This window comes from Pygocentrus nattereri, chromosome 1 (assembly GCF_015220715.1).
Source record: "Pygocentrus nattereri isolate fPygNat1 chromosome 1, fPygNat1.pri, whole genome shotgun sequence".
Lineage (NCBI taxonomy): Eukaryota > Metazoa > Chordata > Actinopteri > Characiformes > Serrasalmidae > Pygocentrus > Pygocentrus nattereri.
The window spans coordinates 21,143,266-21,162,612 of record NC_051211.1 but is presented as its reverse complement, the minus strand read 5'-3'; the positions used below and the strand labels follow the sequence as shown (position 1 = coordinate 21,162,612).

The following is a 19,347-nucleotide window of genomic DNA, read 5'->3' as shown; positions in this document are numbered from 1 at the left end:
ATCTGGCTCAACAGTTGACCGAAATTTGGAGCTCATAATAAAAAAATGATCTTGTATCTATTACTTTGCACACAGCGGTAATAACAGCCAACAAAATTGAATATGTTTGATGTCAAACATATTCTACCCTTCAACCCAACATCATCCAACCCCTGACCCCCCTTCAACCCTCAAAGCCTTCAACCTCCATAACCCCCCAGCCCAGCCCACTGACATTTGATTCTAACAAAAAATCTAAAAGTTGGCAGCCCTGTAAGGTGGTCAATTTTGCTTTTAGCTAGTTGCCCTCCTCACCTGACAACCTTTTTCTATCATTTGAGTAATCCATTCTCTCCACTGTAGTGATGATTTGGAGACAGTATGAAGTTATACAGCTGCAATAAGACATTTGACTTCCTAGCAATAACGTTAGCTGGCTGTCATTCTTCTGCAATAAAATAAGACAAAAAACAAAACAAAGCAAAAAAAAAAATAATAATTTAAAGTATTAAAAGTTCAATGTACAGAATTTAATTAAATAAAATATTTTTTAGGTCAAAGGTGCTCTTTGTTCTCTGCATGAACACTTTCAAATGACTAAAGAGTCCAGTTTGAAGGTGAATGTTTTCCCAGTGCTGAGTTTTCTGTTTAAACTTCAGAGAAAGAAGAACAGCAAGCTTCTGATCTCTTATATCTCTAGGTTCTACGATTTTGTATGGAAGGAAATCTTGATGCCAAAGTATGTACAAGATATCAACCAAATACAACATTGATGGAGGATAGAGCTGTTTATGAAATCTTATGCTGGTGTAAGCAGTTAGCTAGAGATAATAATAACATACAGCTGTGCATTTCATTTGGGAGTCATTTTCTACTACTTAGTAGTGTAGCAATGCGTAATGCTAACATTTGTTTGCAATGTATTTGTTTCAAAGGGCCCATATCATGGATAACCAAGGAATTTCTTAATAAAAAAGATTGATGTAATGGAAACACTGTGAACGTTTCAAAACATACAGTTCACTGTCTAATTCATATGTACAAGCTCCAAAATCAGCCCACTTTGAATTTACTGTTCACAAAAACTATTTTACATATATTATTCTGATGTAGTTTAGCTCCGCCCATTCATGCTGAAGTTATAAGTAGTGTTGCAGTCCAGAATGCTTTTTGAAATTAAGGCACAATACAAAGCAGCAGTCCTAACTGAGCTCATTTACATTTATTAGACTGTTTAGTTCTATGGGATAAAGAGAGGTTGAAAACATATAAATATGAATTATGACTGTATTTGGTGCAGACAAAACAACACAAACGTCATAAGTGGACTTCAGGGGAAATAAAACACAAGAAAAATATAGGCTGTAGGACCCATATGGACGAGAATCCACTGAAAACTATGGAAGTGTTTGTGCTGCAGTTTTTTTTGGCTGTTAAATGTACTAGTAGCTAATATGAATGCATTTTGATAAGGGAAAAGCGTGCCAGCTCAGGGATGTGTGGCAGATACTGCTACCATTTAAATATGGATGAAGTGAATTCAGTGAATATGCATATGTTCAGTGGTGGTGCAAGCACTTAGCCTTTTTGCGGAAGAAATTAGGGCCAACTTTAATGCATATTGATGAAAGAGGCCCTGTGAGTTTAGCAGCTAGCGGCAAATGCTGGTAATATCGCTGCATTTTAATAAGGAGCGTCCAGTGATAAGAATGTGTAGAGTTTCAGGATGAGGGTTTGCACTAAGTTGCGGTAAGTGTAGTGAGTGTGGCTCACCTCTTTGAGCAGGAAAGAACTGGCAGCAAAGGCGAAGGACCAGCCATAGTGGTAGTGGAAAAACTGCTCCGGCTCCCTCGGCCTGTTCATCACCTCATCATTTATACTGGAAATGTACAGCACCAGACCCACCACCAGACTCAAACCTGGAAAAGCAAGGAAGCGAGAGAGTGCAGAGTGACTATACGTTTCTGTTCAAAAGTTTGGAATCACTGGTTACAATAAAATAAAATCAGTTATGTTGTAGACACACTGCTGTTGAAAGGTTTGGAATCACATGCCATATTAATAATTCATATTCAATAATATCTAATACAGTGTAGACTAAAATGTTGCAAACTGAACGGCAAAAAGGAAACAAATGGTTTATTCACAATTTAAACAATTTTGGGAATTATCTTGGGGCTCTGACATCGCAAAATCTTATAAAACCTTAAACTTTGATAATCAGTCTAAAAACAAGGACGTACGCATGTGGAAATATAGAAGAAAAAGACAAGAAGAAAAGAAAAAGCTAAAAGATAAACATATGTTTTGTTTGGCTTTTTTGTGATGTTAATATTGTGCCATTTGTTTTGGCTTGTATCTGGGGTCTGTCTAATGAATCAGACATGACTTAGGCTGTCTGACTTAGTTTCAGCTTCACTAAACCTAACAAACACAGATATTTTACAGCAGTGCTTAATGATTTTCTGTGATTAACGAAAGTTTAGATAATCAGACTTTGATTAATCCAGGTTTACATACTCAGAGTGTGATTAATAAAGGTTTAGATACTCAGATTGTGATTAATAAAGGTTTAGATACCCAGACTTTGATTAATAAATGTTTAGATACTCAGATTGTGATTAATAAAGTTTTAGATACTCAGATTGTGATTAATAAAGGTTTAGATACTCAGACTTTGATTAATCCAGGTTTAGATACTCAGATTGTGATTAATAAAGTTTTAGATACTCAGACTTTGATTAATCCAGGTTTAGATACTCAGATTGTGATTAATAAAGGTTTAGATACTCAGATTGTGATTAATAAAGTTTTAGATACTCAGATTGTGATTAATAAAGGTTTAGATACTCAGACTTTGATTAATCCAGGTTTAGATACTCAGATTGTGATTAATAAAGTTTCAGATACTCAGACTTTGATTAATCCAGGTTTAGATACTCAGATTGTGATTAATAAAGGTTTAGATACTCAGACTTTGATTAATCCAGGTTTAGATACTCAGATTGTGATTAATCCAGGTTTAGATACTCAGATTGTGATTAATAAAGGTTTAGATACTCAGACTTTGATTAATAAAGGTTTAGATACTCAGACTTTGATTAATCCAGGTTTAGATACTCAGACTTTGATTAATAAAGGTTTAGATACTCAGATTGTGATTAATCCAGGTTTAGATACTCAGGCTCTGATTATTCCTTGTATGCATGCATGTGAAAGCATGACGTTTATGATAAACAGCCAATCATGCATAACATGAGGAAAAAGAAGGAAAAAGAAATTAAATTAAACAAATATTTAGAAAAGCAACGCTGTTGCCATTGCCATCAGGGTTAACGAAACAAAGCTAGCTGAATTAGCAAGAAATAGAGTGTCTTGAGACAGAGCTCCAGATCTAGAATGCTGGGAAGGTCATCTGTACTTTCGTATATAATTTAGAGTTACAAAACTAGCCAGTTATAAATGTAAACATGGGGTGCTATCCTCAAGGGTACATGTTCAGTACCTTTAATTAGGGAAGATTATTGTACCAAGATTATTGTACCAAGTTTTATTGTCTCCACACACCCTGTTTTGACTACAGGCTTTTTATGTATTATTCTGTTTTAAAACATTAGGTTATGAAAAGGTACTATAAACCTTCTGGAAAAAAAATTAAAAATGTAAAGGTCCACAGTTGAACCTTAAAATCATTGCTGTACCTGTGAGGGTACATTTACATTGTCTGTGCCTTGATGAACGAAAAATGCACCTGCACAGTACCTTATTTGTCTGACAGTGTATAATTACGACAGTTTTTGATAGTCACTGTTATTACTTAGACTATAATTTTACTGTAAATCAGCTAGCACGATGGGGAGCCACCCAAAAGTTCCTGCTACAGTAATCATTATGGGATCATTTACAGCTCCATTCTTTATTTAAATTGTATTCATTTTTACAGCTTCCTACACAGTTTTTGAAACCTGTAGAATGTTAGCATCACATTTTATACATGCATATGCTACAATAATTGATTAATGTTAGTACATGAATAAAAAAAAATCTAATATAATGATAATACTGTACAGGTTTCAAACTATTTGTACCAAGTTTTGCTGGTTAAATGGCCATTCATGGCTATTTTATGGCATTTAACACAGTATGAATTACTATTAAATAACAATTATTAATATGACAAATGATTGCACACTTTTGCATGGTAGGGCACCTTAACCGAAAAAGTGATGCACTGAAGTGATTTGTGTCCATCCACTTGAATAAAACACATTACATAAACATAATATGGAACATGAACATCTTATACTAGCCTACAATGTGCAGTGGCCCTCTGAAACTGTCTCAGCAGCTCCCCTTAACTGCCTAGTTTGTGATTGAGTGATACTGTTTTTCCTCCAATGTCGAAGAAATGCCTTGACAGTAATTACGGACGACAAGGCGAGGGAGAGCTAAATCAGAACAGCAGAGCATCGAGCATGTCATATCATGATACATTAGCATTGAATGACTGTTCAAATGTTGCTTTTGTTATGATGGGGAAAGGCTCTGCAGTAATTGCAGAGCGAGAGAGGGAGACGGAGAGAGAGGGAGAGAGAGGAAAGTGAGGGGAGGAAGGAAAAGCCTCTGGCATAACCAAACACATTAACACAGTCTGTCGCAGCCAGCTGTCTACATCAGGAATACCAACAAGGCGTGCCTTTACATATTTCCATTTCACATCCCAAGACGTGCGGTGCTCAATCGCACTCTTCCGGCACTCGTGTCGTGCCGTGAACTTTCCCTGATGCGAAACAATAATAGCTTCTGTTCTCCTGTCAAAAGCAATGAAGTCATATTCAATGAAGTGTTCAATGACGGTGCCGAAAATTTGCAGCCCTGGTATAAATCAACTGGCAGTAATCAAATGACAGATAGAAGGTGCCGCACAGAGAAGTGCCTCTTACATCTTTGCATTTACTTTCCATTTGTTTCAGCTGCTCTACGCTTTTGCTCTGCAAGCTCAAGGGCAAGGGTCCAACTTCAGATTCAATCTGGAAAAAAAATTGCAGCCCTACACATTACAATGCTGTTGCTTTATTGAAGTACTGAGCGATGTTTAGTGGAACAATTTGGTAAAAGATCTAATTTTCCCCCTTTTGCTATTACCCTAGATGTAATTGTTCAACCAAGACATGTTTGGAGTCCAAATTTAGCTTTTTTAATTGCAAGCCAGAGACACAAGTTTGTAGCTAACAAACACTAGAATTCAATAGTCACCCAAATAGCCTTAATCATTCCTGTAAAAACATATCCCTAAAAATTTCTCTCAAGCCACACAGCCTGCATCCAGATCTTAATTAAGGGGGCACAGATTTGCAGGTGGTTTACAACACAGTATGACTTACTATGAGGTTTAGAAATGAACTAAAAACGCTACAGGCAGCTAGGACCGGTTTTAACAAAGTAAGACTGATCATGGACCAGATTCCTCGTATTTATGGCAGTCATTGTCAAAAATACTGATTCGAGATCAGCACTCTGGTTTATAAGTTCAGACACTGCTGTCTAAAGTGGTTGTTCACAGTTTTATTCACGTTTATAGTTGACTGGAAGTCACTGGAATTGTCTGACTTTAGTGAAGACCTGGATGCAGTGTGAGGGGCTTAAAAGACGTTTTTGGTGATGTATTTTTACACAAATGATTTGGGCGAATTGGGTGACTATTGGGTTCTTGTGTATGTCAGTAATGTTAGCCTCACCATTCCAGTTCTAAACTAAAGAAGCAAAATGTATTCTCCAAACATGTCTCAGCTGATCAACTACATCTGGGATAAGTGGAAAACTGTGTAAACTACATTTTTGTCAAGTCATTCCTTTAATAATGGGCACTCATGTGGATACTGTTATCTGGAATCTTAAGCAGCATGAAACAGCAGCACTTACCTGAGACAAATGAAGCAGCAGTAGTACTAATGCTTAGCTTACAAATCTATGTATTATAGCCTGGGGTGAAAGGAGCACTGAAAATCCCGCACAAAAGCTGAGGTCAGGGATTTTTAAGCCAACTGGCTTGAGTACAACTGACTAATGTTTTAATAAGATCAGTGACTAAAGTGACATTGCATTTAGAACTATAGGAAAGACCTCAGTTAATAGGGTTTGGGATTGTCCTCAAAAGCACACATTTAATGACTATAGTGCTTGTAGATTAGTGTGATATGTAAGGAAACAAGAGCTGCTCAAGTGACTGAGAATATCAATGCAGGATGTGAACAGATGGTGTCAGCAAGAACGGTCCATCAATAATTACATAGAGAGGGATATTGTAATAGGTTTACAGTACATAAACCCCTCATTACAAAGACAAATGCACATTTGAAATTTCAGTGGTGGAAAACCATCAGGATTGGTCTATGGAGATAAAACTGATATGGTCAGATGGCCATGTTCTTCACAATTGGACGAGTGCATGTGCGGCATACACCAAGAGGGAAGGTTCACTGCAAATCAACGCAAAGTCATTCTGACTGATCACCTTTGTCCTATAATGAAACATTTCTACCATCAGTGGTCTTCTCCAGAATGACAATGTCCCCATCCACAGGGTATGAGGGGTCACTGAATGGTTTTCTGAGTGATATAGTGATATAAATCATATGGCCTTCCCAGTCATCAGCCGGTGTCTGCGTGATTCACGTCTGCAGCTCAAGGTACGCTATATGTCCAAAGGTTTGTGGACACCTCTTCTTATGAATGAATTCAGTTGCATTGAGGTGCACACACTGCTGACACAGAAGTTCAAATACACACACAGCTTGTATGAACTCCATAGAAAAGCATAAACCAATAGAATGAGACACACTGAAACAGCCACACATGAGCCTGAAGTCATCATGCCTAATGCCAAGTGTATAAGTGGATAAAGGGGTATAAAGCTCACCAGCTCTGGGCTGTGGAGCACTGGATCTGAGTTCTCTGTAGTGACAGAGCTCCATCAAATACCTTTGGATGAGTTGAAGAAACATTGTATGAGCAGGGGTCCACAAACTTTTGGCCATATAATGTATGAAACTTTGGTTCTGCCCTTCAAATGTTCCCGCACGATATGAACATGGACACGGAAAATGACGTATATCCTAACAGAGTAGCCTTATCAACATTTGTAAAGTATCAGTTTAATGATGCATACTACATTGACTTTCTGACTATTCAAGCTTGCATGAATGTAGACTAACAGGACTACATTTCAAATGGATATCTCAGAAAACTCCCTCATGAAACTCACATTTAGCCAAATGTAGGGAGAACCTGTGTTTATGGTCATTGACTGTGCCAGAGCAGTGTAAACGCTGCATTACTGAGACACTTTATGTTGGTTTTTTCCCTTTAATTTGTCACCCATCTAAACTCATGCGAATGTGGGCCACTTATGGCAAAGATATAGCACTGCTGGCCAATGATTGGCACTGTCAAACTACATGTGAGCCAAAAGTGGCCCATAAGTTTACTTGGCCTACATGTGCCAAAATAGATCTGGGCCACTTCCGGCAGAAAGGTGGCAGTGCTGTCTACCACTGACACTGGAAAACTGAGCCAAAAGTAGACCACATATTAAAACTGCTTGTATGGCCAAAAACAATGTCTCAAAACAAATTTGCCAGTGCTGACATGAACTGTTTGACAATCATTTATGTTTTAAACAGGGATTAACAGGATTGTAGGAGAAGAGAGTTTAAATTGAGATCCCAGTATATGGCATGTAAAAAATCCAAAGTAAAATGTTTTGGTGTGGCATTTTGTTTGTTGTTTGAACAGAGAATAATGTTGGGTTAAAATGTCAATTTTTTCAGTCTGCATCAGTACTAGGTAGGTATTGTTGTAATGGCCTGGTTTTTGTACTTGTGGTTCTGTTCTGGCAGTGGTGGTTGAAAGGTGGCAGAGATGCGCTCCAATATCAATACACAGGCTGAGTTCTGGCAACTGCATTAGGCCATCTTTTGTGCCATCATTCCATGTGATATGTGGGCCACAAATAAATGAAAAATTTTATGTTTAGTGTAAAAACATCTTCTGCTAGTATACATGCTACATACATTCGAATACATAGCTAACAAATAAACAAGCCTTCATGCTGCTGTTTGGACTTCATGTTGGAAGATTTTTGTCTTTATAATATGCATCTCAACGAATGTATTTACTTACATTTTTGCCTCCACCCACATTCAGCTTGTTGCAGCAAAATATGATTGTGAAATGGAATGACTGTGGAAAATATCTGCAGTCAGATGAAATAATTGCGATCATCTCAAAGAATTGCGATTTGGTGATTATGTAATAATTGTGACAAGCCTACTAGCAAGCAACAGAGACGCATTGTGATGCCTGGTTAGTCCTTTACAGACATAATATGAGAAATGATGTCAATTGGTAAAAATGCCCAATATGCCACTGCATTTGATGATGTACAGTGCCAGACAAACCAGAAAAAAAACTCTGAAAAGTAAGGAATATGACAAATCTAAAGAGCCAAGAGTGAACATTGATGTGACTTTCCAATGCTGGAGGGAATTAAGGGAATTGAAGGGCATGGCCTTGCTCTAGGCTCTGCTCTAGGCAATTCATTATTTTGCAAAGCACATTTCATTTTAAGTTGTGCAGCAGATGTAGCGGGCTACTGTAGCAGCCCATGAACTGCACTGTAAAAACGTTTGTAAAGCAACTGAAAACATACTGACTGAAAAACCATCAGGTTTTCATTTTCTGTAACACATTCACGTTCATTTTACTGTAAATTTAACAGACAACTCCATCACTCCTTTAATAAAAAAGTCTGTTAAATTACAGTACATATTCTGTGTATAAGATAACCCCTTGACTTCCATAAATTTACAGTTTTATCTGCAAAAAAAAATTCATCTCTAAAGGGAAAAATCTTCTGTATTCTCCACTAGTACAACTGATAATATCAGCCATTACTAACCACCTGCAGGGTTAGCCGGATGAACAAAAATATAATTGATAAAGTGACTATAAATAATGATTTTTTTTTTCAGGCTGTGGCTTCACCAGGCTTTAAACATGTGACATCCAGATAGCACAATAAAAAGATTACCTACTGACACCACCTGTTTCCTTCTGTCAGAGCAAGAGCACAAGACCTTGATGTGTTTAATGTATCCAGTCCTACACATTAGCATAGGAATAAAATGTTGAAACACACACACAAAAAAAATGTTTTCTATGAAAACTGCTGAAAAATAAGAAAACAAGAGATAATTAAGGGATATCAATACCTCACAGGATTCTGGGTAATCCCACCCTCAGTGGTACAATAACAACAGATTACATGAGGAAAATCTCCATCATTACTCATGAAATATCATATTCATTAAAACAGATCCACTTTAAATTAATCTTTATTTTCTTGTTTCAGCATCTGCCATGTTTTATAAGGCATTCTACTCCTTTACTAAGTAATATTACATTTTTTATGAGGCCATGATCAAGTGCATGAAAGCCAGTTATGGGTAGTGGTGGGCTGGAGTTTAGGGAACTGGCTCTGTGACCAGAAGGTCACCGGTTCGATCCCCAGTCCATGACTGAGGTGTCCTTGAGCAAGACACCTAACCCCCAATTGTTCCCCAGGTATAAGGCTGCCCACTGTTCCAGGCAAGTGTGCTCACTGCCCCCTAGTGTGTGTGTGTATTCACTAATGTGTATGTGGTGTTTCACTTCACGGATGGGTTAAATGCAAAGGTGGAATTTCCCCGTTTGTGGATTTAAAAATATATAACTTAAGCTAGCCACTGCTAAACAGCTTAGCCAGCTGGCTTTCATACACTTGATTACCTTTCATGTCTAGTTTATGGGCAAGACATTCACATTTCTGGTAAACTGTAATGCACAATGACACAAATTATGTTAGTTAACATTTTAGGTAAAAGTCACAGGAAAAGAATAAAAAAATACATAGCCAACCTTATGTTAGCTTGTTGGCTAACTTAACAGCTTCTTCGATTATTCTAACTTCAGCTAATATTCAATACTGTAGCCACATATCAAAGTTAATACTATCAAACATTATCATATCACTGTAGGTAGTGGGGAGATAGGTAAACTAACCAGCATGCAACTCACTCTTGGAAACTGAATTGAAATTGAAAAGTTACAGTGAAATTCAGAAATGGAAAAAATATATTGAGATTGTAGGAATAACCCATAAACGGATGTACATATTTACAGTGTATGTCAGCTAGCTTATGCTGTATGCCTAGCTAACAAAATTAGAGATATCAGCCTATTAACGTTAACAAAATATCAAAGTTATTTTTTAAAATTAATCAAGAGTAAACAAATTATTTTGAACATTAGCTTAAATGACAAAGTAGCTAGTTAACAGATACTTGCAATAGAACAAATAAGCAAAAGCTGTAATGCTTGCTAATCTAAAAAAGAAAAAGAAAAAGAAAAACCAAAAACATTAGCTGTTAAGCTAAGATCAGCTAGCCAACCAGCTACTTATTTCTTCAGGTTGTAAGCTGTGTTGTTACAAGCAGTTCTGTCAAAATGAAAATTTAAAATTAAATACTTCAATAGTCATAAAAGCAAAATTGCTACTATTTAATTTGTAAATACACTCAAAGGTTTCAGGGGGAAAATATTAAGCTGTAAATGTGTTCATTTCTTCAGATTATACAACAGCACAGATCTACTCCTCTGATGCTTTGTGTGGCCACTGCTCTGCAGAGCTGTTTGGCTGTTAAGTGCAGGTTTGTAAAACTGCAGCGGTACCTGCTCTGGTATGACGGTATAGTAGAGCTGCAGTATTGCCTGGCAAAAGCAGCACTGCAGCAGCTGCCTAAGCATTCCGGACCAGCTGCAACCAAAATGAAAACAACAACAGGAAGTCCTCGCGGGACATGTTGACCTCGCTCCAAGCGAAAAACAGTGGGGGGGGGAAGCCGGGAATGCTGGAGGGCTTGCTAAATCTCGAAAACTCCCAGTGCTGCCTGCAGCTTGCTGTGAGGCCTGCCAGCGGCTTTTCAACTTGGGCAGAAAGGAATACTGTGTGGCTTATTTGTGTTCAAGGACAACTGCATCTGCGCTGTCAAAATTCTGGGCACGTTTTGCCATTTGAGTGATTTTGGATCATTATGTATATAGTCTGTGAATGACATACTTTGGTCAAATAGATTGGCCTGTAAATTAATATGTAGGTCAACGTCATATTGATAAGCATGGCCGAGACTTTTATTAAACTATTATGTCTGGATTTACAATCTGTGCACCAATCTTTTAAAGGAGATTATATCAAGCTGTCCTATGTAGTAGCATCCTTCTTGTCTGATAAAAGGAAGATTGATTTCAAATAGCAGTGCACAGTTGATCACAGATGTCAGTGTCATATGTATAGTGGAGTCTATGAGGTCTTTTTAAAATAGAGCTACTGTACAGCATGCAAGGGTTTGGTTCACTCATCCAAATTCCCATTCCTCACTCTTAGAATTGAACAATAACTCAAACATTGGCATTGTTTCCTGTGTAGTTCTATGTAGAAGCATAGCCTCGTCCTGCAGGCCACCTAGTGGCCATTCTGTGGGCAGAAATGTTTAATTCATAATCAAATAAAACACAGCTCCCTGTAACACAATACGTAGGACATTGTGGTCGCTCTGTGTGTGAAATGTTGTGACTCTGTGTTGAGTTGCTAGCAAGCAATCAGAGGTGAGAACCTCAAGCTGTGAAAACAATTCACATCGTTCCATAAAGATGACTATGCTGAGATAAAACAGACACCATGATCAGCTTTCTTTATATCAAAAACAGGGTACAAAAGGTACAAAAACTGCCACAATAAAAGCAATATTTAGATGCATTAAAAACTTCACAGAGAGTTGCTTGCTCATATTCGAAAAAAAACTGTTCACTTCCAGAATTGTAAATAATACTCAATTTCATCATTGAAGAAAACTAATTTAAAAATTGAAAAAAAAATTAATAGAAGGAAATTGCATTTTATTTCTACTACACTGTTAGAAATAAAAGTACTGTGCAGGTATTTTTTTGATCATCAAGGAACAAAAAATGTAAATGTTCCCTCAAAGGTACAACAGTGGTTTTAAGTTCCAAATTAAGATTTTTTCCAGGTGAAAAGTACATGTAGATGTTTTAAAACAACAAAAAAATAAAAAGCCTGGAGATCAGATGGTATATGTGGAGTCAATACAACTTACAAAATATAATTTCATTGGATTATAGTTCAGTTATAGGTGAGTGAAGTTCCTGAGATGTACCCTTGAGGGTCCCACCCCAGTGATAGTTTAGTACCTTAATTTCTGAGAGTGTAGAGGTGTCAATTGATCATGCTATTGCTTAAAAATGTAACCATGAATGTAAAAAGCACTGCTGCACAGCTCTTGGAATGGGGGGAAGCCTGTTTGGTTAGGCTTCCTAGGACAAAGCTGAAATTAGCTTCTTATTCAACAGCTTCTTACACAAATTTCCATCTTAAATGGTGCAGCAGTTACACTGATGACAATTCAAATAAGAAGCTAAGTTTGACTACTTTGGAGGCATAATTAACCCATTAAGCTGATGGAAATGGGGAGCAGAGAGAGAAGACTTTACCTGGAGCGAGCGAACTAAGCATTTATCTACTGTTTGGAAACACTTCGGTTTCCCAAGTGATGATAGACAAAGAAATGGAACAGAGACAGAACAGAGACATTGTGTCAAAATTGCATAAATACAGGTTCTGCTACAGGTTCTTCTAACTAATAACTCTAAAAACTAACATCTAAAAACTCTTCTAGTTTGCTAGGATTGACTGGGCCATGATAGAAAACCATAAGTCCCTATTCCGATTTTTTCCTTCATATGTGACACAGATGTGTTATCTGTGCGGCAGTGTTAAAAACAAAAATCTTTTAAAAAATTTAATCTGACATTTTCAATTCCAATTTGAGACACCTGCAAAATCTGATACATATCCAACATGCACAATACGACTAAGTCTGAACCGCCAGATCAGAATTCATGCGGCTTTTACGTCAATCCAATTTGACATTCGCCATAATTTCATGCTGCTGAGATCTCATAAACATTTAGAGTCATGTTTCTTTACCAAAAAATTAAAAGGCACTTATCGCAACCGCTCTATGTCCGAAGAGATTTCGAACAAACGGCTGAACGTGGCCATCCAAGAACAAGGCTGCAACATCAAAAGTCTGAAAGCAAATTTTACATATTTTCAGAGGATGCAAATCAAACAAGTGGTTGTGGCCAAATAACATCCCCTTTTTACGACAATCTTGAACACATTCTGCAGGACAAGCCCAGCTGTCAGTCAGTGAAGCTTCATGATCGCTCCTGTGATGCTGGCGGACAAGAAACTGAAGCGACTGCCATTGATGGAAGTCATGATTGTTTACCTCTGGATGAGCCACATGAAGCATTGTTCTTTTGTCAGGTCAGTTTAGGAGCTGATCTGTTCAGACAAATGTTGCATTAAGGTCATATTTACAAGATAATGTGAACAGCCAAACAAAATAATCGGACTTGGTGAGAACTTTTAACTGCTGTGTGAACGTAGCTTTAGACTCATTTCAGGTAGAAGACGAGAGCAACAGTTTATATAAAATAACAAGATCAGACTGTAAAGCTCACTTGGTTTAATATTGAGATGTATCCTTAGATAGCAGTGAAATTTGCATATCATTGCACCCCTAACAAGTACTATGAAGAAGAGCAAGTCTGCTCTATACTTGTTAAAATTAAAATAAATTCAAGTTTCTAATAAGACTCTTGGAAAGACTGTAAATCTCTATCATCATTTTTCATTCAGATTTGTAAAAACTCCTTTGAGCTTTTATATCCACGCTGACTGCACAAGCCAACAGAGGCTCTGCTACAGAGAGCTTTGTGTAAAACATCAGTGCACCAAAAGCATGACAAGAGAGGACAGATTTACATCCATGAGTGCTCCTTCTAAAACAAAGGAAACTCCTCTGAACTCTCTTTGCTGGAGCCACGACACAACACACCTCTGACTATAAGCAGAGCCTCTTCAATGTGCCAATCACAGAGGTCCTTTAGACTTTACTTGAAAAGTGGTTTTATTGAATGAGCATGGAATAGCAAAGACTTCAACGATAGCATAAAGAGTTCATGACTCATCGTCTCACTCCCTCATCTGAACCCCGGCCTGTATTTTCTCTTTGCACTAAAGAAACTTTAAAAAAACCCCACTTAGGTTTAGCATTTTGGCTCTAGGCCCATCCACATAATAATTAGAGTCAGTGTTCTCAATCAAACTCAGCTCACATATTCTCAGTGGCCTGCTCTTATTTCAAACATTTAACAGCAATCAAAGTCAGCAGAAAATAACTGAGTCCATCAGGAGGTTTCTGTTCACTCTGTGGAGATGGATAAACGTTGAGTGGTTATTGTCTATAGTGAATCATCATAGAGGGAAATCAAGAGCACAGTTCATTAAAATGCAAAGGTCTTGGTGAGCCAATGCCTCCCAAATGGCTCTGGCCTGGTTTAGATACAGTTTAAAAGAGAGAAGGTGCTGGGATTGCTAGCAATGGAATCCAGCTATCAAATTCTTCATCATTAAGCTAATAAAACTGGCTAATACGCCCTAAGTAGATAACATCAATTTTGTAGCCCTTCTTCTGTTATTCTCTATTATTATCAGTACATTTATTCTGTCCTGCCACAAACTTTTTAATGCTGTTAATACATTTTTCCTAGTTTGATCCTTTGAAACATTCGTAGTAGCGCAGGCTAAAAAAACAGACGCTATGATAGATTAAAGCAATAAGCCATGAAAGGATGTGCATTAAAGTGATTTTGTCACAGATAAGAGTGTTGTTAGGCACAATGCAAAGCTTAGTGCCTAAAAATCACCACCTATGATCTTGTAACTAGAATACACATCTGGGGACAAAACCAAGGACAGGATAAACTGTGACAAAATACACAACTTTTCTGTAAATAATCTTATTATTAAAGTTATTTTTAACAGTAGTCAAGCAAATATTCCACAAAGAAATGTAGTTTCTTTAGAATATGGTATTGTAGTCAAGCATCCACGGACTGCTGAATAAAAAAGAATGTTCTGTCACCCATCATGTACTGCAATCACTTCATGTGCTTCTTCCTTGCCATGTAATAATGAATATATCATAATGTAGCACTGTTCAATGCGAAAAACCTGATATTGTGTGATTGTAGTCCTCTCAGTTAAATGCAACTTTTGAATGGTGTTTGAAACAGTACCTTCAGCAGACTACACTGGACAGTGCAGGTAAAATCAACAAGCAGCAAACTAACAAAAGCAATAGCAAAGTACCTATTTCCCCTCCAGAGCCTTCACTGTTTAAACCTAAAATATAAATATTTTTTCTTTATTCAATGCAGAGATCCAGGGCATTGTGTGGCAAAATAGATTCCCAAAGAAAACATATTTTTTTCAGATTTTCCACTATTTTGCATTCAACTTTACATATAAAACTCACATAAGTTACCGATAGTTTTGACTAGTACATAAAATGGCTATATTTGAATTTGCTGTATCAAATCCCTCACAAATCACACACATGGAATTATACAGAATTTGTGGTAAAATTTAGTGACCCACTATTTCTTTGTTTTAACTTAAAAATCTGAAATATTTCAGGTTTTCCAGGTTTAAATTAAAACATCTATATATTTCTTGTACCCAGTGCCAGTCAAATTCTCTTTGGACAACTCACAACATATTGTTGTGAGTTTTCCATAAAGAGTCGGTATCTACAAACTTTGTTACTTCAAAATAAGATGCGACTGCAATTACTGACAACAAAATTTCAATTCGTAAATCAAACAATACCCTTTTTTGTGTGTGTATTGCAATAAATTAATGCAAAAGCATGATGCTGTTGGTTTAGTGGAAATATCACCTGACAGAATGAAGAATATTCCCGAGACGAATGCTAGGATGGTGCGCTGTGGCCGGATGTGGCCGATGTTGCTGATGACAAAGGCCGTGAAGACAAAGAGGAGGGAAACCATGGGGAAGGGGGTTGCTGTCCTCACCATTTCTTAGAGAAGGAGAGAGAAAGTGAAATTATAATGGAATCAAGATGCATTTAAACATGCACATCAGAAGACGGGATGATGAATAAAATGATGAATTAATGAATAAAAGCTCCAGCTGAATAATAATAACAAAGACTATCACACTGCCTTGAATATCCCATTCCATTTTCACCACGCAGCCTTCTCAATCACTCTTTTATTACAGCCTTGCTTATTGTGTGTGAATGACTAATATGGGTCTCATTTCCAGGAGATTGTTCAGACAGTAGAGCTGTACACATGCTTTTTTGAATATGTGAAATATTCCTCCATATACTACAATACACCAGAGGGAGCTTTTAGTATATGAAATAAGCACTGTGTATTAAGTTAACCATACAGTAAAGGGAGGTGTAGGTTTTTCGGCCTACTCAGCAGTCTCTATACAGTGAAATGAAGAACTGAACTAAGTGTGAGCTCTACCTACTAAGCAACATAAGCAGCTGCTGAGGGCCCCACAGCCAGCAGGGGGCCCCATATTACTGGGTTATTACTGTACCTTTATGCTATCTATGACGCTCAAGTGAGGGGAAAAAAGGCAAGTGATTAATCATATTAAAAAAAAGAATGTACAGCCCAAAAACTCCAGGTTTAGACACTCAGACTGTGATTAATTCAGGTTTAGAAACTCAGGCTGTGATTAAACCAGGTTTAGGTACACTGACTGTGATTAATCCAAGTTTAGATACATGGGCTGTGATTAAATTAAATTAGGATATCCAGGCTATGATTAATCCAGATTTAGAAACTCAGATTGTGATTAATCCAAGTTTAGATACTCTGGCTGTGATTAATACAGGTTTAGACACTGTAGCTGTGAACAATTCAGGTTTAGATACTCCAACTGTGATCAATCTAGGTTTAAATACTTAGGCTGTTATTAATCCAGGTTTAGTTACTCAGACTGTGATTAGTCCAGGTTCAGATGCTCAGGCTTTGACTTAATCCAGGTTTAGATACTCAGGCTGTGATTAATTCAGGTTTAGATACTCAGGCTGTGATTAGTCCAGGTTCAGATGCTCAGGCTTTGACTTAATCCAGGTTTAGATACTCAGGCTGTGATTAATTCAGGTTTAGATACTCAGGCTGTGATTTAATCCAGGTTTAGATAATCAGACTATGATTAATTCAGGTTTAGATACACAGACTATGAATATTGGGAACTGTGGGCCAATGCCAATATCTATATATCTGCAGATGCTGTTTAATAAACATTTATAAAATATTCTGCCTGCATTATCATTATGGAGAATTATAACATTTATTTGTAGAGGGTTACAAAAAAGTAGTAAAGTGAATAAAATGTAGATACTTTAGTGCAGTAACCGACTTATTCCACTCTGCAATATTCTGCTCTGCTGGAGTTCCTCAGATACATCATCTTAATATAATAGTTACATCTAAACATTTGTCGTCAGCAATTGTCTGCTGATACTGATATGGTTCCAGTGTCATTGTGCATCCCAACTCTGTATTTGACAAAAGTATTACAGGGAGCTGGACTTTTTCTGGGGCATGCTCAGTACACTCCATGGAGTTACTTCTTTTTTAGGTTAGTGTTCCACTGTCCACTGCGATGGTCCTTACTCAGTATATTTGCTGTGTTCTCTGTCGTGATCTCGATTTCTGGCTCAGTGAAATATTCTGACGCCACACATCTCCCCTTCTCTGGTCCTTAGAGAGAGATATAGAGGCAGAGAGAAGGAAGGGAGAGAGAGACAGCATAAGAGAGAGTGAGAAAGGTAACCGAGGGGACAGAGAGCCGACAAGGCAGAGGAATAAAAAGGCAGAGAGGAACAAGAAATGAGGGGCGCCAAAAAGCGGCCAAGGGAAAGAGACGGACAAAGATTGACAGTGACACAGAGACACTGAGACGGACAGTGAGAGAGACAGAGATGGTTTAAAGGGGAACAGAGAGATGAGAGATGAACATTTAGGACACTGGAGAAGTCAGTAGTTCTAAGCATTTTATGAATAAAAACAGTCATGATATTCAGTCAGAATAAAGTGTTCACTTGCATTTCTGTACATACACATACAGTTGAATCATTTATTATTAACATTATATATCTATAAATATGGCCTTGATTGGTGGTTTTGTGCAGCATACACCAATGTAATGCATTTAGAGTGAGACCTGATCCGACATTTTGTTGTTCAGTCCAGAGTAACTGGAAAACAGACCTCAAACCCACACTGCCCAGTGCAAAACTGGACACCTAGTAACACAATTCAGACATCTAGTTCCTATTATCCTTTTAACAATAAGCCACATGTTAGTGATGTCAGCGTCTAAAGCTGTGTGACTCCCCTTTGTGGAGAATTTTTAGCCAGCTTAACATGAGTGAGTGAGTGAGTGAGTGAGTGAGTGAGTGAGTGAGTGAGTGAGTGAGTGAGTGAGTGAGTGAGTGAGTGAGTGAGAGAGATAAAGCCAGATCTATGAGTTGCTTCCTCAATGGTTCTTGGCCTGGATACTTAACTTTAGGGAAAAAACATGAATTGGAATAGAATCATTATAAGGTTTTTTAGATATGTTCCCTACACTTGCCCATCCCATTGTGAACATGATTGTTTAAAACGTTATATATAGGCAGGTTCTTAAGGCAATCAAAGTGGTTATCCTATGGCCTATTTAAAGGGGAACTCCTCCAGTTTTTCAGAATGTCTGCATAGTTCAGTGGCTAAGCTATGAACAAGGTTGTGGTCAAAAATGATTTGATGTGAAATGGTGCATTATAGAGCAAAAACAAACAAACAAACAAACTTTGTTTACAGTGGTGGTGAATCAGGGATGATAAAATCTACAACTGCAAATACAGGCATATTATTTGCTATATAAAATGGTCATTGAACTTATATATATCTTCATTGTTTTTATATGAAATGATAATAGTAATATAGTGGTACATGCAAAAGAAAGTTTGGATTTGTTTTCTTTCGGGCTATTTTGTCTTGCACCCTATTTGTACCTCTCCATCATGAATCAACATTAAATGTATGTTTTAGGCCAAAACTTTATCACAAAAACTATCATAAAACAGTATGTCATGCACCAGGCACCACTCACTACCATTTCTTGTAATATCTTTCTGTTAGCTTTTATAAGCTTTCGACTCTTCAGATGTAGGATTGCCAGATTTCAGTTGTGTCAAAGCAGCTCAGCCCTTGTGATTGGCTATATGTTATTGCATCTTTTCATCTCTTTTTTCAAAAAAAGTCTCTGTTTTAAAAAGGTCTGATACTTGTTTGGTTTCTTTTCTATAC

General features: G+C 37.4%; 1 protein-coding gene across 2 annotated transcripts in view; it reads right to left on the bottom strand.

Annotated features, from left to right (window-relative positions):
* The window catches only part of cacng7a (calcium channel, voltage-dependent, gamma subunit 7a), a 37,078-nt gene that overhangs the window by 4,901 nt on the left and 12,830 nt on the right, over nucleotides 1-19,347 (bottom strand). For both annotated transcript variants that reach the window (XM_017718542.2, XM_017718541.2), the window contains exons 3-5: nucleotides 17,671-17,757; nucleotides 15,906-16,046; nucleotides 1,753-1,898 (exon numbers count right to left, since the gene is read on the bottom strand). In XM_017718542.2, coding sequence (XP_017574031.1) covers nucleotides 1,753-1,898; nucleotides 15,906-16,046; nucleotides 17,671-17,757 — 374 coding nt within the window. The remainder of the gene's footprint in view (nucleotides 1-1,752; nucleotides 1,899-15,905; nucleotides 16,047-17,670; nucleotides 17,758-19,347) is intronic.